Below are 26301 nucleotides of genomic sequence, written 5' to 3' on the forward strand. Positions count from 1 at the left end.
ATGGTTTAATGGTTTAGGGACATGGTTTAGCGATAGATTTAGCAGTGCTAGGTTAACAGTTGGATTTGATGACCTTAGAGGTCTTTTCCGACTTAAATGATTCTATGATTCTATGATAATCTGGTTTAGAGTTTAGACTAAATGTCCATGATGAGAACACACACTTAGCTGAAACTCAGAATGTTTCAATTTGCATATCACTTAGTTGTGAAAAATTCATATCAGGTAGTGGCCCTGAGGGCTCCCATGCTGTATGAGGCAATCACTATTTTCATTGTTTATTTGAACAGTTGAACAAGGAGTTCAATTATAAAAAAATTTTGCTGGCACCAAACTGGTTGAGGTTCCACATTATGTAGAGGATTGGACTGGAATTCAAAAAGAGCCTAATAAATTGGAAATGTTGTCTGGGATGATAAAAGACGAGGCAAAAGAATAACAAGGCATATAAATGCAAAATGGAAGATAACAAGCTAGAACACAACATGGCAGGAAATGACCTAAAGGTTTAAAATCAGATCACAGGTTTACAAGGGGAAGAGCAACTTTGGTCATAGGCTTGCCAAGCTAGTGAAGAGGCCTTCAAATTAAAGTTGCTTGGGGGGGGGGGGGGGGGGAAACGGATGGACCTCAATCCATCCCACTCCTCCCAGTTTGATGTCAATGTCAGCAATGCCCAGAGCCTGGAGAAGGGTCGCAGGTGAGCAGAAGAGCACCTGAAAAGCTGCACAAAGGAATTACAGCCACTCCAGTAGCTTCATCAGGGGTCCAACTTAAATGTCTTTATGATAATGCAGGAAGATTGCATGGGCAATAAACAAGAGGAGTTAGAGATGTGCGCACACCTGCAGGGCTATGACATCATTGGCATTACTGAGAGAAGGTGGGATGGCAGAGCCTCCTGGAAACTATGCTAAGGCACATGGAAAACACAGAGGTGACTGGTGACAGCCAACATGGCTTCTTTAAGGGCAGATTGTGCCTGACAAATCTGGTGGCTTTCTCCGATTGTGTTACAGCATTGGTGGACAGGGGAAGAGCAACTGACATCATCTACCTGGACTTGGGAAAAGCATTTGACACTCCCCCATGATATCCTTGTCTCTAAATTGTAGAGATATGGATTTCATGGAAGGACCCCTTGATGAATAAGGAATTGTCTGGATGGTTGCACTCAAAGTGTTGTGGTCAATGGCTCAATGTCCAAGTGAAAATCAGCAACAAGTGATGTTCCACAGGGGTCAGTATTGGGACCAGTGCTGTTTAACATCTTTGTCAGCAACATGGACAGAGGGATTGAGTGCACTCTCAGCAAGTTTGCCAATGACACCAAGCTTTGTTGTGAGGTTGACACGCTGGAGGGAAGGGATACCATCCAGAGGGATCCAGATAGGCCTGAGAGGTGGGCCTGTGCAAACTTCAGAAGGTTCAATAAGGCCAAGTGCAAGGTCCTGCATCTGGGCCGGGGCAATCCCAAGCACAAATACAGGCTGGGCAGAGAATGGATTGACAGCAGCCCTATGGAGAAAGACCTGGGAGTGCTGGTTGATGAAAAACTCAACATGACCCTACAGTGCATGTTTACAACAGCATTCTGGGCTCCATCAAAAGCAGCGTGACAAGCAGGTCAAGGGAGGTGGTTCTCCCTCTCTGTTCTGCTCTCCTGAGACCCTACCTGGAGCACTGCATTTAACTCTGGTGCCCCCAGCAGCACAAGAAGGACATGAACCTAGCAGAGCAAGTCTAGGGGAGGGCCACAAGGATGATCAGAGGCTGGAGTACCTCTTCTGTGAAGACTGCCTGAGGAATTTGGGGTTGTTCAGCCTGGAGAAAAGAAGGCTCCAGGGATACCTTTCAGCAGCCTTCCAGTACCTAAAGGGGGCCTAAAGGAAAGCTTGGGAAGGACCCTTTGTCAGGGAGTGTAGGGATAGAACAAGGGATAATGGCTTTAAACTAAAAGAGGGTAGATTAAGATTAGATATATGGAAGAAATTCTTTACTCAGACAGTGGTGAGACCCTGGCACAGGCTGCCCAGAGATGCTGTGGGTGCCCCATTCCTGGCAGCACCCAAGGCCAGGCTGGATGAGGCTTTGAGCAACCTGGTCTAGTGGGAGGTGTTGTGCCCATGGCAGGGGGGTTGGAACTAGATGTTTTTTAAGGTCCTTTCCAGCCCAAACCATTCTATGATTCTGTATTCTACAATGGATTAGAGATTAAAAGGAAAAAAAAAAAGTCATGTTTTGTTCTGGGATGCATTAACCACCACCCTGTTAGTAAGCCCTGTAAGTTAATTGTTTTATTTTGTTCACCATCAGTAAGTCCTAAATTGACATATTGATATTGCAAATAAATTCATAATATATTGCTCTCTAAATATTAGTACAGAGATGACTCAGTATGTAACAACTATACTGCAGTTTGTGGAAATTCCTACCATAGCTTTTTAGAACAGAGATTTGCAAGTTCAGCCTTGTTGGGCTAAGTAATTTGCTTGATAGCTTAAAATACTGCACAAATGCAGTAAAGAAGAAAGTAGGTTCTTTCCTGCAGATATTTGAAGTTTGCAATTCTTCGTACTGGAAGTTCACAACTGTAATAATTCCAATAACAGAATTTCTCCACCTTAAGCAATATTGCCCCTCAGGCAATGGAACCTTTAGTGAGGGTGCATTTGGCCACACATTACATCAACAGCTTTCAGAAGAAATATAGCAGGAAGCAGCCTGAGCAACAGGACAGAGGGATTTATTTATTCTTCTTTTTGAGGAAGAAGAAGGAACTTTACCAAGATGAATACAGAATAAGTAGTCAGGAAAAAAAAAAAAAAAAAAGTAAATTGCAAATTGTAAATTGCAATATTGCAATATAATAATAATCCAAGCCAGAGTTCTGGGTGGGCCTATGGCCCACCAATTTTTTTTTTTTAAAGACACAATCCAGAAATCAATGTCTCCTTTATAATGTAAAAAACGTTTTAAAATATAATAAGATAATAAGAATAATCACACCATCAGAGAATATCAGAATGGTTGTGGTTGGAAGGGCCTCCAAAGATCATCTGGTCCAATGTCGCTGCCAACCAGGGTCACCCTGAGCACATTGCGCAGGACAGCATCCAGGTGGCTTTTGAATACCTCCAGAGAAAAAGACTCCACAACCTCTCTGGGCAACCTGTTCCAGTGCTCTGTCACCCTCACAGTAAAGAAGTGCCCTCTCATATTGAGCTGGAACATCCTGTGCTTCATTTTGTGCCTGTTGCCTCTCGTCCTGTTGCTGGGCACAACTAAGAGTCTGGTTCCTTCCTCTTGACACCCTTCCCTCAGATATTTATATACATTGATGAGGTCTCCCCTCAGTCTTCTCTTTTCCAGACTAAATGGGCCCAGCTCTCTCAGCCTGTCCTCGTACGACAGGTGCTTCAGTCCCCTCATCATCTTAGTAGCCCTTCAATCAACAGTCATCTACAGCAGAAATCTACAGCCACGGTCTTAAGATTTCATCAAAATGCTATAAATGACAATATTAGAATTTTAGCTGCATTTAAAACAAGAAGTATGAAAAAGTCACCAGTCTGGGACTCCCATAGTTGTTAACTGCTTCCCCCAAACCAGTCCAATCTCTATTTTTTTCATCTAGTGCATTGTTTCCTCAAGATTATGAGGTGGTACCTTGACAAAGTACTTAAATAAATAGCCAGAAGTTAGTTTTCAGATCTGGGTAGTGACTGTTCCTTTCTACTACCAGATAAATGCTGACATCAGTCCTATTCCTAAACCTCTCTCACCACAGATGAACTGAATGCTGCCCAGGGTTGCACTGTAATAAACTATTCTCAAAGAGAAATACAAATGTGAAGCATTATTGAAAAAGAGCACTAGGATCTGTAATTATGCAGTACCCTAACTTGTTAATTACAGTGCCAAACAGTTCTGTAAAAACTAAATAAACAAAGAAATATTTATTGAAGAGTCACTTTATGGGAGACAGCTTTAAAATTAGGGCTCAGACTTTGGAATTGAGGGGTTTTTTGTTGTTGTTTTTTGTTTGTTTGCTTTTTTGTTTTGTTTTGTTTTTCCTGGAAAGATCATTAAAATAATTGCTACCTTAGGGTGTTCTTTTTCTGCAGCTGAAACAGAGACCTAATTGTGGAATTTTGTTTGTGATAACTAAGTATGACATTCTCTTTGCCATTTCTCAAGCAAATTAGGGAAGAAATAATTCATACTGGATCACCCCAGTCATCAGGGAACAATGTGCTTAATTCAGTATATTTACAGGGAAATCAAAGACAGAGAGAAGTGCACAACATTGTTAGATTCCTATCTCCTTCACCAATGTGAATAAAATACTTCACCCACAGTGTAGGAAACTTGGATGGATCCCTGTCCTGTCTCAATATGCTGAAGCACATATCCCTCTTGGAAGAGTGCCCTGATCACCAGGGATTTAAGGTAGCTTGTGCTCATGAACATTTTCGTTCTCTCCCCTGCAGCCTCTTTCTGTTGGAAGTGGCTAAGATGCCCAAACACAAATGTCTCACACCATATCAGATGACACAGTGTCTATAGTACATCTGTGTGGGTCTGGCAGATCACTTCTGAGAGATCCGCACCCTTCTGGAATAGGAGGAAAAGGCAAGGTAAGACCTACACTACACCCACAGACACTGTGGGCACCTGCATTTAAATGTATAGGGCGAGCAGTTTGTAAAGGAACACTGCAATACATCTGCCCTGCTTCCAAGGGAAGTGTTTAAGCTTACAGCTCCAGACTTGAGGTCAATAGGGGAGAACGGCTCCTCCAAAATAATGTATAGATCACTTTTGGAGAACTCTATTAAGAATGGCTATGTCTTCTCTATTAACACAGAGGGAATTAAGATGGATTTCATGTTGCCTCCTTGGGTGTTTTAATCCCATTCTAGTAGAAAAAAGGAATAGTGTCTACTCAGCTCTGAAAAATTATTTTCAGGAAAAACATGCCTGATGTGACCCAAACTACCAGTAGTTTCAGGGTAACTAAAAGAGTTCTTTTCATCTAGGTCACAATTTTCCAAACAAGAACACAAAAGAAACACTCCTCTACCTCTAGCACTGAACATTCTGGGCCAAAATAAGTTAAAAAAAATATTCATAAATTTATAACCTGATCAAAAGAAGTGGCATAAAAATAGACATTGTGGACCCAACCTGAGAAATTGGTTTGTAGATGTCTCATCAGCCAAAATACACTTCTGACCTTTCTGCATGCAAGGTCATCCTGATCATTTTCTGTAATTGTTTTTATTCATTTTTTCACTGGACTGAAAAACTCAGATTCAAAGCAATGAAGACACATAACAAAGTAATAATTTCTCTTTAGATTAAACCATCCAGATAAGGCATTCCCTTTCCTCTGAAGAGGTTACTCTACAGTTTTTGAGTCATCTAGCTGAGGGATGACTTGTTACAGCTTGCAAAGGGGACAGATTAAAATGTGTTTCATGTCAACACCACAATATATCCTTTCTCTGTAGGCTGCACTGTCTTCAAAATCAGTGAATATCAGCCTAGCTAACTTCACAACCCAAGCTGACATTAAAAAGTGGCATACTCTCCATATCAGGGGAGGTTCAGGTTGGATGTTAGGTTCTCCATCGAAAAGACAGCACTGGCTCCCCAGGGCACTGGTCATGGCATCGAGCCTCCCAGAGTTCAAGAAACATTTGGACAATGCTCATAGGGTCTGATCTTGAGGCAGTCCTGCATGGAGCTAGGAGTTCTACAACCTCTTCTTCATGTTTGGTGTCACAGGTAGGACACGAAAGATCTGCTACTTCCAACGTCAGAAATTATTTTTCAGCTAGAAGTTGACTTGCAGCTGGCATGCTTTCCTCCACTGGGCCACAGTTTTTCTATTTGTCTGGCAAACACACTTAACTGCTTAGTTTGAGCTGGATGGATCAGAAAATAAACCCTAAGAGCTTCAACCTGCAAAAAATTCCCCTAGGCTATTGCTGCACTGTTTGCAAAGTGCTGATCATAGACTTCTGCCCTTATGCTTTGGGTTTTATGAACTGTTAGCCCTGTGTTTCCTACCCTATCCATTTCCTCTCTGCACCCAGCTGCAGCCTCTGCAAACCCACATCCACAGCTGTTACAGCAAAACTGATATTTTCTACTGCTCTGCAGTTACACCAATGCAGTGAGGGACAGGATTCCCACCCCCAAAATCCTAAATGTAAAAAAGACACTAACCAAAGGTATTAAGCTGTTAAGAGCTGAGGACAGTAAAAGAGTTAATACCTATTTCTTTTTGCACTTGCAAGTTGCAAATCCAGTAACATTTTGCAGTAACTTCTCACTGCCAGCAGTAGACATGAGGAAAAGAAAGAGTAACAGCTGTTTTAAGAGCTGATTGCTAAATTACTTGTCTAGCTGTTGGCTGTGTAGTCAATGGACACAAGACAAGCAAAATTTTGTTCTAGTCACCTGAGAAGCTCATTGTCATGCTCCCTTCACAAAGCATAACTGCATGTGGGTATGAATTCAACAGTCATGCTCAATGGTGTCCTGTTTCTTAGCTGACCTTCCTTTCAGTATACTTGTATCTTACTTTTGCAGGGTTCTCTTTTTATGTCTCTTTTCTTTTCCCTCCTTCTCAGTACTTCCTATTCAATAAGTTTTGTGTGAAGGTTCCAACATGTCCTAACATGTACCAGGCAAACCAAATAGAAAGGAGTCACTGTTCCAGTTTTTAAAACGATAAAATACTGCAGAAAGTCAAAACACAGAACAAGGATGACAACTTAAATCAGCCATGGTCTGTAAATGCACTTGAATTTGTAATGGTAGGTGAAACGAAGCCATCAGACACAACTCTGAAGGTAGATTTTCTGAATGAGATGAATTTGTTATATAGACATAATTTATGAGACATATGTCGCACAAAGAAAACAGAAGGCTGGGAGTATTTATTTACTGTTTATATAACAATTTCTGGCTGCAAAAAATGAGGGACCATGCGGAACCATGTCAAAGGCCTTACAGAATTGCGGGTAGATGGCATTGGTAGGTCTTCCCTTGTCAACTGGTGCAGCCACTCCATCATAGAAGACTACCAGACTGGTCAGGTATAATCTGGCTGTCTCAGATCACCTCCTTATCCTACATGTGCCTTGACATTGCTTCCAGGAGGATCTGTTCCGGGGGGATCAGGTACTACTGATCTCATCTGCCTTTCACCTAGAGATCCACTTGAATGTAGGTCAATGAAGACAACATGTACATATCTTAGCATAAGATAAGACTTTCCCAAGACAGCCCTGATAGTCGTGTCTAAGCACTTAATTCAGTTGGAAGCCCAGAACTTGCTGAGGTGCCCCAGAGTATCCTGCCAGACCTCCAAGTACCCTTTGGAAGGGAGTAGAACTTCCCTATGCCCCGTGTAACATCTTTAGCAGTGCACTGTGCCTTGTACATCTTGTTTCATATGAAATGGTGCCAAGAGTTTATATATAGGCTTCTGCATTTAGACTTAGGGCTGCACAGACATAGATCTACAATGGGTGAACTATGTAGGCATCCACATACCCTTTTTAGTTAAATACAACTAACTTTCATGACTTCTTTCAAAAGAGTCTGTTCATCTGATTCATTTATTAAGAAGTGAATTTGCTTTTCCCCACCTTGATCATAGAAAAGCACTAACGTAAGCACATGTACTTAGATATCATTGATATTAGTGTGAATAACTGGGTACTTTCCAATATCAGAATCTTGCAAAAGTATATCGGTTTCAGCCAGGAAACTTTTTTTTTTTTTTTTTAACAATTATTTTTCTACAGCTCATTACAGCACTCAAGAAATCAGAGTGTTCCAAGCTCTGCTTCCTGCACTGTGTGTACATTTTCTATCAGATCATGCCTCTGCAAAAGGCAAAGGCATTACAGGATGCAGGAGCCAGAACTATATGACTCCCTTTACAGTGCTTTTTATCAGGACCTTTTTCATGCAATTAAATGCTCCCTCTTGCCTCTTTTCCATGATTCCTGCATGTCAGACCATGGAATGGATTAGTTTCAACAAGGTGCATGGAAAGCCCTCTTAATTGAGTTGCACTGTGACAGAGCATGTAATGCATCCTCTGGTTATGAAGGTTTTATATGTCCTTTATAAAGCAGGTTCCCATTTCAGAGTGTCATTTCTATGCTGTTATGAACATGATGAGAAGCTGCTGCACAAATAAGCTTGGCTGTGGCCAAATACAGGACTTTCATTAATTATTACAAGTCAGACTGTCATTAATCAACAATATCATTTCCAAGTGATTCTTCATGCTGGTGTACTGTGACCTTAGGTGGAGCATCTTTAATGCATCTTTTCACTGCTCCAAAAGTTCCTCATTTGTTTACTGTGGCCAGTCCAATGGAATAGTCAGTGTAGAATTCACTGACTTGTGAATCAGATTTTCCTGTTTTCTTCTACATTTTAACACACTTTTCAGTCTCAACAAGTTCAAGATATTTTTTACCAACTGGACACTGTTACAGGAAGACCAGACCTCGTGTTGTCTACAATATGGTTTTGGTATACTTTTACTTCAAGCATAAGAAAAGGTTAAAATGCTTATATGTGGTACGAATGGCTGAAACATTTTTCAAGAATTCATGGCAAAGGGCCACACGTTGCCCGTCACTATTATTATATTTAAGAAACACCTTTTCCCAGCAAACTCACATAGCAAACAAAAAATGCATTCATGAAAACCTTCAGTTGTTTGTATAGCCTGTTTTAGGCAAAGGTAGCTATAGCTGAAGTCATTAACTATGTAAGCTGGAGCTGAGCCCTCATGGGAAGCAGTCACACTGCAGGTCTGCAGGCCTGTTTCTGAGGTTGGACCTGAAAAATCACTGATAGTCAATGGTGCCTGAAATATCTCCTTTGTAAAGGGAAAGCAAATTTCAGTCTGCAGTTGTGACAGAGTGGGCAGCATTTGAGTTGGTGCATCTACTTGGACTGAAAGACGGAGGAGAAAAGCCATGTTGAGTGGCTTTCTTCCCCAAAAGCTGAGGGCAGACATTACAGCATGTGTTACTGTGGGCAGGGTGGATTTACTCTACCTGTTCTCCACACTGGCTGAACACACAGCTCCTCCAGATCAAAGACAATGTAACAGTATTAGAATAGTGCTGGAATCACAATTTTCAACATGCAAGTTGTCAGTGCCCAGTATCTCAAAACTCTGGTAGTCCGACAGCTTTCAAAGATTCTTGTAGCTTCTGCATTTCTGTACCTTGCCTTTTCCTTGGCTAGCTTTTTTTTTTTTTGGGGGGGGGCATTTATGCCCATCTGAACATCTGTTATAATTATTACCCCATTGTTTATCTTCTTGTTAATAGTTCTACTCTACGTCTGGAGTGGAAGGTGATTTGGGTTGTATTAATTGATAATGTTCCTTTTTGCAAAGCAAAATTAGCTAAAATGATCAGTACTTCAGGGTGTTTTGTACAGCTAAGAAAAACATCTATACAAAATGTGAACACACAGAACAGAATGTATTTTAATCAAAGGCACTAAGTTGTCATTAATTTCAGTGGGATTGAGGAATTGAAGAAACTGGAATTTTGCCTGCATTGCCTAGGCTCACATCAGTCTCTTATAGTTCAAATTTACATACGGGCTGGAAGAACTTCCACATTAAAATCTCTCAAGCTGAATTTGTTTATGTTTTGAACTAACTAACTTTCCATAGATGTATCTAAGAATAATAATAATAATAATAATAATAATAATAATAATAATAATAAATTAAAAAATACAGTTGCAGAATCTTTTGGAATTAACCCCTTTTTTTTTTTTTTATCTTTTTTTTGTTATTAAATTGCTCCACCCTTTCAGGTAGTCCACTTAAGAGAGAGGGAATTGATATGTTAAATTGCTCTTTGTACCATGGTTCCGGATGTCAGTTTTATTAATCTTTGTTTTCTTCCCAGTTATTTAACCCATAGACCATGATTTGTAGGGTATCTGACAGATATTCTTTACAAAATAAATGGATTTGACTATTTAAACAGGTGTGTCATGTTTTAAAGAAATAGTTGCAGTGGTATTATTTCATTTTAACAATACAAATAAAGCTCAGGTGACTGTAGCAAACTAATGAAAATTACTGAGTGCAATGGATGGGGTGATTCAGAAGGGAATGTGTGCTTCCAGTTAAAGTCTTCTAGTCAAGCTTGGATAAACACTTTCTACATGGTATTGGGGAAAAAAATGGAACAATCTTCCAAGACATCAAGTATCTGGTGTTGCTAAATTCTGCGTTCCCTCACAGTCAATAGAGAGATGCAGTCTTAATAGCGATGGTAGGCAATTTATTGGGCTTTCTTGTGATAATAACTGTAGTCTATGAAGTTAGAACAAAAAACAAACAAACAAAGAAAAAAAGTTACCACAGAGAAAAAAGCCCCCTTGCCCTTATCTCAGAACATTGAAGGATATGGGAGACCTTATCACAAGTGACTTCCCATAGTACTGCCCGCTATACAAATAAAGAACAAAAGCAGCTCTGTTACAAAGGAACGATAATCCAATATTAAAATGTTACCAACAGCTGCAGAAATTCTGCAGAAAACAGGAAATTTTGAAACAAAATTGAATTTGTAGTTTATAGATAGTAAACTCAACTGAGCATCAGCCAAGATGGTGCTCAGTGTAGAGGCATCACAGCAAAGGCAAGGATGAGGAAGGGAACCGCATGTAAAGAATGAGGAGATGTTTTTAGACCTCTGAAAGCCAACAGGTAACACAGAAGGAAGGAAGACAAATTGTATTTAAACAGAACAGAGCCGAGCATTGAAAATCTGTCAAAGTTGAATTTGTGATACTACTTTAGGGACAGTGGAAGTAAAGGTGCCATGAGGTGAGTTAAATGATGCTGTCCTGGAGAGAAAAAAATAAATAAAAATAAAAATAAATCAAACACAATTCAAATATCTCTTCAGACTGAAGGGGAAGAGATACACATCTGTAGTCAGTCTACAAGTAGTTTACTCTTGTGCAACACATGGGATGACAGTCTTTTATTGAGCATATAAATAATGCTCAGTGCCACAGCCTTTTGGCCTCAGTGACCTAATGCAATATACATTTTATTTAGTAAATGAAAGTTCAGGAACAACTTGGAGGAAAATGTCACTGTGTTCCCCAGTTTGTAGGTCATTCTGTGCATGGCCACAAGGTGACTGGCTGACTTATGTTTCTGCCTCAAAAAATTTATACCACTCTTTTGCTACAGACAGAAAAGACAATTGCCAAGCAGCTATCCCAAAACTTGAGCTTTCATTCTGTGAACACAACTTCAGCACTACAGCCTGCTGATCAGCCTACAAGCTTTTTTGGCAAAGTCATTTTGTGTTGCAAAAGAACAGCCTTTTTATCTTCCCTTTCCTTGCCCTGTAAACAAGAGGAAAAAAAAAAAAAAAAAAGAAGTCCAGAGCAATGCAGTTAGATTGTTTCATTTTCAGTCACCTGTTTCTTAAGATAAGTTCTTTCTTTTGAAATGTGTAACCCCAAAGCTGATGTCATTTATCTGCAATAAATATTGACAAAGAAAGAGAAGAGAATGTATATATATATACAACCCCAGAGTGAGGAGAGCCTCTGACTTCTACCACTCTTCCCAAGAGAGAAGTCTAGCTAGACAAAGGTAATGTATGGAGAATTTAATTTATTAGAAATTTTATCCATAGAGTCACTTGGTCAGCATTAATTGTGCATTGTGTTGTGCAGGCTAACATAGTTAATATCTAAGTCTTACCAAACCTGGTAATTAAAAGAAAATGTATGCTTGTATTTACCACAGAGGCAGAATTTAAAAACAATTTACATTTTCTGCTTAGAAAACCGTCTACCTGTCTGGGTGAGGAACACTTTACATGAAGTCTAATTTGTGATTCTTTATATCAAAAAGCAGCACTTGGTCTTGCTTGCTTCATTCTTCAAATGTGAACATATATTAATCCATTTTGTATTTGATTATAGTCAATCATAAGAAATGTTTTTCTAATAAAACTTGAATTATTGTTACGTTAAATTTATTTATCTGGAATGTGGGTGTATATCACTACAGCTAGACTCAAAATTTTGCTATCTATAGCTGTCAAGTACTTGTCCAAGCTTTCAGGTATATACCATTTTAAAATATCTTTTATATCTTCTCATATACAATAAGACGATTGTTTCTTCTTAATGCAGAATGAAAATTTTGTTAAAAAATGAAATTTATAAATGCAAACTCAAAGACAGTTTAAAAAAAATATATCAAAGTAACTGAAGTGACAAATATCCTTACTGTTGTAAACTTTCAGACCTGCTATGCCCTGAAAGTTTTATCAGCTGGCAGGAAAAAGTCTCTGCTGAGGAGTGAAGTACCAGGATTAAACAGACACGCACATACACACACACAAAAAAAAAAAAAAAAAAAAAAAAAAGTCTACATTCTATTTTTCAAATAGAATTTGTTTCTAGCTTTTTAACTAGTAGATTTTTAATATTGTTTTAACATCTGATGAAAGTTGCATGAAATGTCCGAGTTTTCAAGCAGAGCTACATAAAACTATGTTGCTGGTATTTGTCTCTTCAAAAGCATAGAAGTGATTTAGTTGATCGAGTAGTGTACTATTGACATGGAAGTATCTGGGAACAGTCATCTTCTGATTTTGAAACTAATGCCAAATAAATTTAGTCTAAGAGATGGATTTGATTGTGTGGTCTGACAATTGAAGATGTGTGGTAGTATTTTAATCAAGTTTACTGCTGAAGCTAGAAATGTTTCATGTTTCCAGTTGCAGCATTTTTCTTTGTAGTCACAGAAAGATCTTGTTTCTGTATGTTGAAGTTCTGCATAGCCAAGCATCCAAAAAAAAAATTCTTCTGATACACTGATTCATGCCTTATGTTTGTTCATGAACACTTTCTTGTGAATATTAGCACAAGATATAATATTAGCAAGATCTTTTGGCTAGGCATAGCCACATGGTACATTTATGTTCTCTGGTTGAATGAGCTCCAATCATAATGGAAAGTGTTTCCTACGTTGTAAACTACTGTGGAATACTCATAGAATGTGAACATAAAAGGGATCTCAAGCATAAGGAAAACTTCATGTAGGCCATTACCATGTCTTCTGCCCAGTACTGAATTTAGTTTAGAGATTTAGCTCCAAACGAGAATTAGAAATGGACCTACTTGTGCCCTGGCAGAGACCACAGTGCTCCTCAGTGAAGATGAAAGTAATGGAGTTGATGCTCTATTTATAAATGGAAGAAAACACTTTTTCTGGACCCCTATCATTATTTATTTAATTTATTATTATTATTATTATTATTACTTTAATAAGCATCAATTTCTGACACCACACATATAGAGCTGACTCACACACAGAGGAGCAAGAAAATCCTCTGACTTCAGTAACAAACCCAACATAAATGAAAGGGAAATCATATCATAAATCTAGAGACAATTTCAGATATTAAACAGTTAACAGGATATTAATATTAATAAACAGCTAACAGGATATTACAGGCATTACTGCCATCTCTTCAAAATCATCATTCTAGGAATAAAAAATATTTGTACCACTGATTAAAAGAAGAATGAAATGGAAGTTGTTTTTACAGGACTCTGGAAACTTGCTGTTAATTCTTTGTGATGTTAATCAATCTTTTGGTTCTTGCCAGAAGGAAAAGCTCTTTACAGCCTTTCTTAACTCATTCTTCTCACCTAAAATCAACGTTTGTTTAATCACTTAGCAGAGATGAATCGGTGAATCTACAATATTTTCATAGTAGATTTACAGTTTTAAAAGTTGTTATACCAATAGTTTCCCTGTCAAGCAGGATTTGCTAGATCTCTACCACTGACCTGTACTGCTCACACTGGATTTTCCTCAGAAGCCAGATCTAAGGTTTACTGTGTTCAACTAATTTTATTATACATATTTTCCCTTCTTCCTTCATTCTGTTTTATGATAAACTGTTGAGTTCAAAGTCTGTCTCACCAAGGATTTTGCCAAATCTTCATTCTTTAACAACTGAAAAGATGCAATTTCATGTATGTCTTCAGTAGAAAAAAGATATGTAATATTTGATTTGCTTCTTCTGACATGTAGAAAAAAATATTCCATGAATATGAGTGAGTTTTAGACGGTGTGCATGCTGTGGTATTTGCTTCTGTAAAGTATCTTATCAGCCAGAGACCAATAGCAACAGTATTGGCTGAAGGTTTTGTTTATGTGCCAGATGCTGCTTGAGGGTGATTAGCACCATCTGATTGAGAGATTATGATGCTGATTTAATTGGGAAACAGGAAGAAGGAAAGAAATGGAGACAACTGTTGATGTGTGGAAACAGTACCCCGCTCCAGAATAAAAGCTCCCAATACAGATGATGCTTGCTTGAGCAGCACATTGGTGTGGCCCCAGTGAATATATTAATGGATATTATTTATTTATGTCTTTATTTTATCCAAGGAGGCAAAGATTAAAAAAATGCTACAAATTCAGGACATTTTGAATAAAGAAATCAAGAGGAGGTTGATCCATCTATTATAAGAAACATGCAACTTTATACTACTTGTGGTCTCTGCCTCAGTACAAGGTGGAGCCTTCTCTCCGTATAAGATAGTGGTGACCATTCACAATCATATAGTCATTTGTGCATTCTCAGCACATGCAATGGTATTATGTAATGACAAAAAAAAATCTCCTCTGTGGTGGATTTGATTTTGAAACTGTTTTGCATCTTGCTTACATATCACAGTACACCACAAGTTTTATGCAACAGAGATTAATGGTTTTTTGTTTGTTTGTTCTTTGCTTGTTTTTTCCTTCGCAGAAATGGGCCCAATAACTGCAGTCCTTTGCCTGGTTGCTTTGATACACCAAGCTGATGGACAGGTAGGACCATTCATGTATGCGAAAAAGTTATATTTGAGGACATTGTACAGATACCTGCATTAGCGGGTTGAGTGATCTCGAGCTCTGCAATTCAGAGTTGAAATTATTATTTGCACATCCTTTCCACAACAAAGATGAACTCCTGTTTTTCTAAGATTTATGTATTAAAATTCTGCCTATCAAAAATATTCTCCTTTTTACAAAAATAATTTTTAAAATACATTTTCCTAAAATAATATGAACTGATGCTGCTCTAAAATAATTTACCTAAGTAGCAGAAATCTAGTCTTCACTTCTCTTCAGAGAGGATTAATCTTGTAAGATGTAGATATCTACTATGTACACATTTGGATGTGAGCTATTTATCAAGATATGCTTAATAAGGAATGAAAAGAAATAGGTTCTTTAGGAATGCTAATCATCTCTTTCTTTAGGAAATAATTCTTTACTCCGAGGACTGTCAAAGACTGGAACAGGTTTCCTAGAGAGGCAGTCGATGTCCCATGACTGTCAGTGCTCAAGGGGAGTTTGGACAATGCCTTAACTTTAAGGCATACTTTTAGACATACTTTAACTTTTGGTTGGCCATGAAGTATCCAGATAGTTGGATTAGATTATCTTTGTAGGTCCCTTCCATCTGAAATATCCTATCCATCCTATCCTATCCTATCCTATCTTTAACAAAGCTCAGGTGATCTATGCCCTAAATTGCTTGTTTAACTGACTATACCAAGGGCTTAAAATAACTGGCTGAGAAGTAGTTTCTACTACTGTAAATGCCATAAATTGAACAAGATGTACAAAACCTCTTGAGGGAGGTTTAGTTGCCCAAACAGAAATGTCTTAGTGCAGTTTGAGATTGCCTGGGGTGCCTGAGACATTCATGAGAGGCTCTACAGGCTGTACAAACAGTTAGGGCTCTCTGGGCATTTAAAATGGCATTAGGTGCCATTTTAGGTCACTGACTGCAGCTTTTAAAACCTAGAATTGAGCTCTGAATTCAAAGCAGTGGGAAGTGGGATTCATTCATATTATTGGGACATCTTAAAATTTAGTCTCTCTCATGTTGTGGTTTTCTCATTGACCATAAAGGCAAACTGAGATGACTTTTAGAAATTTACATCTATGGTATAGATGCCTAAAATTAAGTAAGATGAATTGGTTCCTAGCATGGAAATCATCACACTAATGGTGAAATTCATCTCACCAACCTAAGCATCAAAATATTAATCATCTAGGTCTCTCCCAGGCTCTCGCTATAAACAAAGGAAGGAGAAAGAGGTACTTCTAGAGAATAGCTTTTCCAGTCCTAAAAAGGAGTTTGGGTTTTGTTTGAAGAGCTATGTCTGCCCTCTCCAGTAATGAATAAGAGTAAGGTGTCTAGCTTAGACTGAGAGGATTCATTTTCAGATATTAAGTGGGAAGAATCCCTTCCCAAGGAACATTCCAGTCTGAAAACTCTAATGTGGGCATTGCAACTGTTGTTCTTTGCCAGGATTCAAAACCTGTTATCACTGGATAAGAGGCAATTTAAATTGTTCATTGCCTTCTTGATCTTATGTATTTCAGAAGATGGTCTGCAAAGGGCTTTAAATTCTGATCCAGCTTCACATATTTCCAAAGCTTGCAAGTGATGAGATCTAGGAAGTTTTTAGTGCTCACAGAAGGTCAAAGCCAGTACTGACGTTTGGTTCCAGAGCTAGGCTTTCTCCATGTTTGATGTGGAGACAGCTGAAGGTAGAAATACTAATTACAAATTTCATTTAGGGTCACATCTCTATATTAAAAAGATGGTTCAAATGAAAGGAGGGAGAAAAAAAGATAAAAAATAAAAATAAAAAAAATCACCAGTTACAAGAACAGAAGAACCAATAAAGGAAAGTTGAGAACTTCCATGCAGCTTTACTTTGACAAGAAGTTCACAGTCTTTCTTGCTTATTAAACCTCAGATAACTGAAACGATCATTTACTGTTTTCCAGGTGTATCAGAATAAACAAGTGGACACACCCCTCTTTCCACCTCTTCCCATTAAAAACCCAATACAGAAGCCAGTAAAGAAACCAATACACAAACCGATACAAAAACAGATACTCAAACCAATACAGAAACCGGTACAGATACCACTACAGAAACCCCAGCTACCTCAGCGACCAGCCCAACAGAAATACAATGGTTTTCAGATGCAAAGCAAACAACAGATGCTTCAGCAACAAAATATTATTCAGCTGAAAAACAAGCAAGTCATCCTTAAAGAACACAATGAAATAAGAAGATCTGTAGTTCCAACAGCCAGGAACATGCTGAAGATGGTAAGCTATGCATATCCACTAGCCTGTTTTCCAGATTATTAGTAGAAGATTGTAGCCTTCTAAAAACCCCACACTCAGTGAGTAGATAGGGCAGGAAAGGTAAGAAATCAGAATTTTACCCTTTGTTTCTGCTGGCTTCATACTTTAAGTCTGCACACTTCAGTGCTGTAAGCACTTGTAAAATCATTGCAAAGATCTCAGAACATGCCCCAAGCACTGCTCCAAACCTCTCTCATAACCAACATGTCAGTTTCTGCAGTTAGCAAAACTCAGTTAAGCAACATGGCACGTCTCCTTTATCTAGGGACATCTGTCTAGAGGAAATATGAACACAGGTTTACTGCAACCATATCCATTTATTGTTGTTAAACCTGTATTAATATAGCCTGCAAAGTGAATCACAAACTCTTGCTTTATGTTTTCTCATTGCAATAGGCAGAAACTGCAATCTTTTTCAGGGAAAACTTTTACCTTAGAAGAAAAGAAACACATGCCCCAAATGAAGGAAAGTGGGCAAAGCAAGGGTGGAGCTGGGGTACCAGCAGCATTTTTCTGAATTAAACATAAATGGGAAGGCAAAAAAAGGCCTAGACCTGCATAGCTATCTGGCCTCAGATGAACTTGCTTTGCTCATCACTGTTACCATACCCATCACTCTTGATATTTTTTGTTATACCTATCCAACGGGCAGATGAGCTGCTCAGTGCTTTATGGTTAAGGCTGCACGGTAAGTCTTGCAAACATTCCCCTGGTTCAAAGACCAGCTGGTGTCTATCACTACATCTCAGCTCCACCTAGGCTGAAGCTCAAATTTGTACCATTTAGAGCACTGTACCATACAAAGTTAATTCAGACACAAAGGTAAAAGAAGGCAATAGTATGTTTTAACATTTCTATTAATCGGGATTTTCTGGAGATCAGGACAGTGTGATACTCTGCAGAATTGCTTGATCTGCAGCCCTTAAGGGCTGAAGAAACATGGTGCCCATGTCCCATGCCCGGCAGTATAAAGTGGCACAGCTCCTTTGCTTTCGTTTGAGGAACCCAAAGCATTCAGCACTCAATGCGCAAATAATTCCCCATGTTTTTCTTCTCCTTCATGGACTGCACAAATTTGCCTGTGACTTGTTTCTTCCTTTGTGTCTTTCAGGTTTGGAATGAGAGAGCTGCTAAAAATGCTCAGAAATGGGCAAAGAAGTGTGAAATGGAAATCAGTCCAACAGATCAGAGAGTTATTGACGGTACATAAACAACATGGATCCTAAGCTTATGGGTTAATGTTGATTTGCAGATGACCCTTGTTCATGTGAACTAGAAATACGAATACATTTTAAGCTGTCGTAGAATATCTTTGGAGAATTATTAAACACAAAAACATCATCTTTGTCAGAGAAATTCCCTGAAAGACAAACTTTTGGAGCTTGAGAGAGGGAAGCTGTGTACTTGCCCTGTTCTTGTACCTTTCTTTAAGTACCCTCTTTTAGCTCCTAGCTCCTGCTGGAGACAAGATAGCACAATAGAAGACTGTGGGTATGACTAAGTATAGACATTTTTGTGTAGCATATTGTAGTTAAAAGCTCACCAAAATCAAAATAGTATTCCCTGCTGCTTTCATAAGATCGAGTGTACTGTCCTCTTTAAAATCACAGGGGAAATAGGTTGGCATTGCAGACCTTTTGTTTAGGATGTAACTACACTCCCCCCGTCATATCTTCCACCCTACAACTTGCTTCCTTCCTATGTAATAAAATACACCTACTTCTACTTCAGGCATCACCTGCGGTGAGAATATATTGCTCTCCTCTCAACCAAAAACATGGGCTGAAACAATCCAAGTCTGGAACAGTCAGGGTTCCAATTTCAAGTATGGTTTTGGAGCAACTACAAAGAATGCCAATGTCAAGAGCTACGCTCAGGTATGGATAATTGAAGCAAACAGCAATGATACACTAGAATTATATGAGTACAATCAAGGTTGCTGAGAGGTATTTATTATCAGGAAAAAAAAATCTCATTGATAGAATTCAATAAAATATGTCTCTGAAATAATATGTTTATTTTTGATTCTACAGCTAGTGTGGTATAACAGCTACCAGGTTGGATGTGCAGTTGCCTACTGTCCTAGGAACCAGTACAACTACTTTTATGTTTGCCATTACTGTCCTCCGTAAGTATTGCCTTTTTATTTTCTTAAGATGTGATAATTCTGGATATGTTTTCAAAAACTCCAGTAGTCCATTGGTGATTTGTAGGATCAAATGTCTATAGTTTCTTTTAGCTACTTGTAATTTTGAAAACACGCATGTGAATTGTGTTTTTAACATCAGGTTAAATATTAATATTTATTTCATTTCACACTGAAACAGAAATTTGGGAAATTTTAGCATTTGAATAAAGAAAGGTCTGTCTGTGTAAGGATAAGGCATCATGCACAAGTCATGCTATAACTTTGACCACAAAGAAGACAGACAAAAAGTGAAAGCCAACAGCAAATGAATATTCACAGAGGTAAAGAGCATATCTCTGACTCCTTCATGTCAGAAGGTGGCTGCTGAGGTAATTTTCTTATGAGCCACGATGCTCTTGAAAGCCATTAGAAAAGCACAGCCAGGAAGCACATAAGACTTTTTAAACTGATAATGTTATATAAAGGCAAATAGTCAATTAGTTTTCTTTCCCCAAATGCCTATTTGATTTAAAATCAAAGTTCTTGTATTCTATGCATAGCTCAAACTGAAACATGACTAGCTATGAAAATCATTTTACCCAAAACCTGTGGATGTCTTTCATTGGGATAAAGAAAGTCAACTGTCAGTGGCTCAGAGCTACACTTTGATCTCATTTTGTGTTGTGTTTCTTTCAAATTTCAGAGGAAATAACATAATGCAAGTGGCTGCACCTTATAAAAGTGGACCAAGATGTGCAGATTGTCCCGGCCACTGCGACAAAGGGCTTTGCAGTAAGTATTTGCCTCCTTACAACAAACATTGCACTACCTCAAATAATAACATTCCCTTTTCCTTCTCCATACTTACCTTTTGCCAATCTGCAGGTAGGATGTCATAGAATTGCTCTTTGGTTTTCCTTCTAGACATGATAGTGATTAAATAGCCCACCATAACTGGCACGATTTTGAGCGGGGGGGGGGGGGGGGGGGGGGGGGGGGGGGGGGAGGGGGGGGCACCAGATGAGATCCATAAATCCCTTCCAGCCTCATCCATCCTATGCCAGTGGGTGCGTTATGTTGCTGCCAAGCAGTGAGTGATCACATCGCCAGTCTTCTGCTGCCCTCTCCTGGAAAGCTCAAGACAACGTCTTGATGTGCATGTGCATCTTAAGTGCATGGACAGATTGTCAAGGTTCATATATGTCCATGTATACATAAAGATCTCCACATGAGCCTGGGTATTGTAGACTTCCACGCGGAGCAACTCCAAGTATAAAAATAGACAGGAACTGTAAGATACCACCTTTCTGTCTGTTTTCCCTTTTACATAATATTCAAGCAGTTTGAACAGCAGAGCAAAGGTATAAAGGCTAAGTAGGCAAGAAAATTAATGAGAAGATGCATGCTGGAAAATGCAGAAGTATCAGACCAGCACTGTTTTTTTCAATCAATATTTCATGTTCTTTTTCTATCTGTTTTATTTTAGCCAATCCTTGCAGGCATCGAGATGCATTTCCAAACTGCAGAAATATGAAAAGCTTGTTTGGCTGCCGCCATTCGGTGGTGAGAGAGAAGTGTGCTGCTACCTGTAAATGCAACACTCAAATCATCTAATATCCTGGTGGATGTCACTGTAGCTGCTTTGGGACTTACTTATTAGCAAAAAGTAGAACTGACCACGAAGTGCATTCATGCTCAGTGTATCAGCTCAGATTGACCTGTATGTAAACTTTTTTTTTTTTTTTTTATGAAATCGCACACTTATGTCAGTCCCAAATTAGTCTAGAAGCTCAGATAACCTCTGATGTTATTTTAGGCTTTATAGAAATCATGATTAAGCTACTCGTGTTACTTTTTGGTTTTCCTTGTGGTGGATCTTCCACTGATTCATTTCCTTTTAATGGGAAATACACTTTTAAAACATGGAAATATGTTAAATTCCACTTAACTTTCTTCTGTTACCTTTTCTTCAATTATAAATGGAATACATTCCTGCTAAATAAATATATGTTCACAAACAGAGCTTTTCATTGAAGTTGTTTATAATTTTTCCATGTGGAAAATACCTTATGAGTATTTCAAGGATCTGCAAAAATTTATGCAAATGAGGAAAAGAAAAGAAGAGCCAAAAGCATTATTTTGCACAGCCAAAATAAGAGGAATGCCTTGAATCTGCCAACTTTTGCCCTGTGGCCTTAACACAAATCTGATACATCTGTATATCCAAGTGATAAATTATATATATTTTTTTCTAATATAGCACCAACAGTCAAGAAACGAGAAGCTTTTTAAAACTGTTTATACAAAGAAAGAGGTGGCCTTTCCATACTCTCTATGAGTAAGTCCCTTTCTTGCTTGGGATTTATATTGATATATATATATGTTATATATATATGTATAAATACAGCCTCAAAAAAAAAGAAAAGGGAAAAATAAAGTCCATGTCTCCTAAAATACTTATTAATAGGGGGATATTTTCTCCCGAACTTCCAGAAAATGCTTAGACCAGATTACACCAGCAACATGAATGTGAAACAGACTGTGATTTTTATCTTCATATGCAATACATAAACCCACACACATTTTTTTTCTGACTTTAATAAAAAGGTAGATATAGGAAACAGAAGCTCTTTATGCTTCCAGTTTATAAACTCTGACAGACATCAAAAAACGTGCAAACAGCCAAAAAAAGCATCTTCTCAATGAACATAGGAGATCCTTTCCGCTAATCTTTCTCCTGATGGTCCTCCCAAGCCTCTGCAGAGCAAACACCACATCCCAGTGCCACGCAGGGTGCGCTGCAGTGCCCCATCACACCTCCTGCTGCTCCTTAAGATGACGCTGGTCTCCCACAGGTCCTGAGTCACATATGCCGGCCCTGAGCAGGACTGATCCCTCCTACTACCTTCCCTTGCTGTTTTAGACCAGCAAAACTTTATTCCATAGGACTGCAATTCTAGTTCAAAGCACAAGAGGGGGAACCATACCCAGATATTCAACTGTATCAGTTTTCCATTCTGTTACCTATATGAAGGGCTTCTCCTTTTACTAGAAATTGAAGTTACAGCTCTCCCGAGTGTTTTTAACACTTTCCTGCACATTACTTATTACCTAACGCTGAACAAATAAATAATCACTACATATAGAAATACTTTGGAAGCAATTTCTTCCTCTTCATTGCTTTATCCTATTTCTGTTGGTCAAATTACTATCATATTAAAGCCATTTATATGATCAAATTAAGGCAATATTTTAATTTCTAGGATACCTCTGACTAATTCTGGCAGCCTTGATTTTCTCCCTGTCTGAAGTTCTTCTCCAACCATATGCCACTATTCAGGGTTCCTGCAGCCACAAAGATGTTTGTACAAAGTGTATTTGAAACTGAAGCTTGGTGAAAATTTACTGAGACCTATGGTTTTCTCAGAAAATATTAATCTACAAAAACCCATCTCTCTTAGAGGCAGGCACATAGTTTTGGCAAAAGTCTTAGGAGTTTTCTGGACTATTTTCCAACATGTAATTCCTCCTTACAAACAAGGTGATGGGAGTTGAAAATCCTTCCATCTGCACACTTTCTTTTTCCTCCCTCTCTATCCCAATGGACATTTAAGGATGAATGATTAATTATCAGAGAATTATGAGACAGCTTCCTCCCCAAAGAGACAACTGATGTGCCCTGGATATTCAGCTCTGGCATCTGAGCAAGGCAGCAGTAGGAGCTGGAAGAGGTCACCTGCATCAGGAAGTGTCACCCTGAAGCATCATGCATCCTGCTGGGCTACTGAAGGGTACCCAGACATTGTCCTTCTTACTTTCATAGGTAATTTTAAAAGATTCTGGTTCCCTATTGATGTGGAATAGGAGGAATAACAGGTGAGATGAAATGCTACCAGGATGGTCCTTTTTCTCGAGACTGCAAGGAGAACTTGGCTCCCTGGCTTAGACTTCGCTGTTCATGTCCCTGGAAAAGCTGAGATGTTTCTGAATATGAGTTTCCCATAGACAGGTGAAGTAAGAGATATTTGACATTCACTTACAGATTCAGCACGTCAAATAATGCATTTCTCCATTTTCTGACTCTGTTTTCAAGAACTTATTTTTATAGTGATGCTCTGAGTGTTGTTTCCTTTCTGGTAATAGCATAGATTTTTTGATATTTGCTGAAGTTATATTGTGAGAATTCTAACGATTTTTAGACATAATTCAGTTTTTGTAATTCAAAAAATAATAACACCAAAAGTTTTTTACAATTTCTGTTCCAGCTCCAGACATACTCTTAAGAAGCACATATGCTGAGAGGTGATAAGAACAACTACTGTGGTACAAGCCTTATCTGTGGAGAATGATGTAAGAGCGCCTAAGCAGCTAACTTACATGACATGGACTTTAAGCACAGTTTTAAACAATTGTTACAAAGTGACATTTAACAGTCTTATGGCTTTTGAAGAAAGAACACTTATGATATTTAAAATATGTCAACTGCAGTCATCATGCTATCTATTTTAGTTGTCTGAGAATCAGCCTTGGGAGTAAGCAAAATGTAAGGTCTTTCACTTCCAGTGTCTTAAAGTTTTGCTGAGAGCCTAAATCTTCCCTGTTTTTCTCCATCAGTCTGATAGAGACAATAGCTCTTTTCATAAATTTTGCCTTAATATACCATACATATAATAACACCAGGTTTAAGAAACTATAGCTAAATCTTTCTACCAAATAGAAAACAAGGGTTGGAAACTCCACAAGGTGATTCATGCCAAGATGCCAGAAACTGTCTAAAATCACTGAGAAAAGATAGATCCCACCAAAGACTATATCTTTTCACTCACCAGAGAGCATAGATGACAAATTTGCACTGGATGCTTACCTTTTAGATAGACACTCATAGGTGAAACATGCACCATGCCAATTGTGCAACCATCTACGTGCCCCACACCGTTATTATTCCTTCAGTCCCATCAAAAAGATTGGGTTCTGGTGTTGCAAGTTGGTCATTTGATGGGAATAAATATTTAGATATTTAGATAATCTGTAAATGAATACAAGGAATCTCAGGGACTGCAGGTAGAGATAGAGTTCAGAATTGAAAAATGAGAACTTGCTCAAAAAAACTGTGCAGAGACAAGATATTTACCTGACCACCATGGTGGACCACCACAGCTCAGCTGTAACATCTCATATTCACACCTGGTCATATATGGATGTGTTTCCCTCAGGCATACCTTTTTCCATAATGTCTGTATACTCTAGGCAGATTCACTTACTATTTCCTCTGAAATCCTTATCTTAAGGTCCAAGGAAGCCCAGATCCCAACCTTGGCCTAAGCCCTCACCTCAAGTTTGGCCTGCAGCAGGCTATGCAAACACACTCACTCCTGTCTGCAAATGCATCCTTGACAAGCCACCAGAAATTGGTCTTGTCAGAAGACCCAATTGGTGCCCACGACACAAAACTGTAGCAAGATCCTTGAGTGAGACCATGCGGCAAAAAGCCAGCAGAGCCAGGACAGGACAAGGCTGTTCCCCACCCCTGCTCCTGGCTGTTGTACACCAGGCTGCCATAAAATGGATTCCTCTAAGTGCAAAGGCCACGGTTAAATTGTTAAAAACAGGAGTCGGGACCTTCTCTTTAAAAATATATTTGACAGCTCCCGTCTCCTCTCCAGGCTGCAGGAAAGACTTTTAACCTGCCTGCTTCAGTCTCTCCAACTGCAGCACAGAGATAAACTGACATAGCCAGGGGTGAGAAAGATTAATTAGGGAACACTGAGAAAACACCTGCGAAGCACTAAGGCCCAGTAATTATAATATGGCATTCCGTAGCCACACCTCCACTGTAATTCTATCTCAGTTTAACCACAAGTCGAGGGGACACAGGAGCAAGGAGATAGAAGTGAGGAAATGCCACTCCCTCCCACGAGGCAACATCTGCAAGTTCATGGGCTGGCCACAGGGCTCGATCCTCTGGTTTGGGGTCAGTGCAGTGCAGCCATATAGCTGTTCCCTAGGGCTAACAAAGCTCTTCTGATTCTGGCATCAATAAGTCTTGTGGAAAAATAATTTTTAGAAGTTGAGCTAAATTGGCATGGAAATATCAGTGAAATTGCACACATTAACTATTCGTTGCATTTACTGGTGAGCAACCCAATGAGCAATGTGTAAGTGAGAATAGCTCTCTAAAATGCTTATCACAATTTATTTCTTTTTCCATAGTAACTGAAGTGATCATTTCAAATCAAATGGCATTATTGTCTTTCAGTTTGGCATCATCAACACTCCCTCTCTGCCTTCTCTTCTCCTACTTCTGCAAAAAGTGGTGGAAGTAAAAGATGAAAACCCAAGCTGACTAAGTGAAATAGAAATAAGGGTTTTATTTATTTCATTGACAAACTTTGAATGAAACATAGTTTTATTTTATTTATTCAATGTAAAACAGATTTTTTATTTTTTATTGTTTTATTTTAGGACTTGCTTAACTATTCACTTCTCCAAAGGACCCTTGTTTTTAAAATAGCAATGGAATCTACAAAGGAAGTCACTGACATTTTTCACATCAGCCATTCTAATTAGGGACATGAACTTTCTATTAAGATAGATGATAGGATGAGCACAAAGATGATAGGATGATCACAAAATTCAGAACCAGTTTAGTATCCATTTTACCCACAGATCTCACCAGTGCCATGAGATATAAAAAATAATAATAATAATTTTCAGTCTACTGGAACTTGTACTTGTGTATTAAGACAGGTTCAGAAAAAATAATAAATGAGATATGGAATCTATATACACAACTAATATGCAGTGTTAACCGATTATGTACTACATGATTTTAATTTTTTTAATAATTTTCAGATCTCAGAAGATCTGCCCATGCATGTATTTTATA

General features: G+C 38.6%; 1 protein-coding gene across 1 annotated transcript; it reads left to right on the forward strand.

Annotated features, from left to right (window-relative positions):
- Positions 1 to 7001: 7001 nt before the first annotated feature.
- Positions 7002 to 21029, forward strand: LOC118256559 (cysteine-rich venom protein-like). The gene is made up of 7 exons (XM_050709451.1): positions 7002 to 7112; positions 16919 to 17248; positions 18399 to 18489; positions 19019 to 19164; positions 19321 to 19415; positions 20119 to 20207; positions 20902 to 21029. Exons 1-7 carry the CDS (start codon positions 7002 to 7004, stop codon positions 21027 to 21029), a joined length of 990 nt encoding a protein of 329 aa, XP_050565408.1.
- Positions 21030 to 26301: the final 5272 nt, after the last annotated feature.

This window comes from Cygnus atratus, chromosome 3 (genome assembly GCF_013377495.2).
Source record: "Cygnus atratus isolate AKBS03 ecotype Queensland, Australia chromosome 3, CAtr_DNAZoo_HiC_assembly, whole genome shotgun sequence".
Taxonomy (NCBI): Eukaryota; Metazoa; Chordata; class Aves; order Anseriformes; family Anatidae; genus Cygnus; species Cygnus atratus.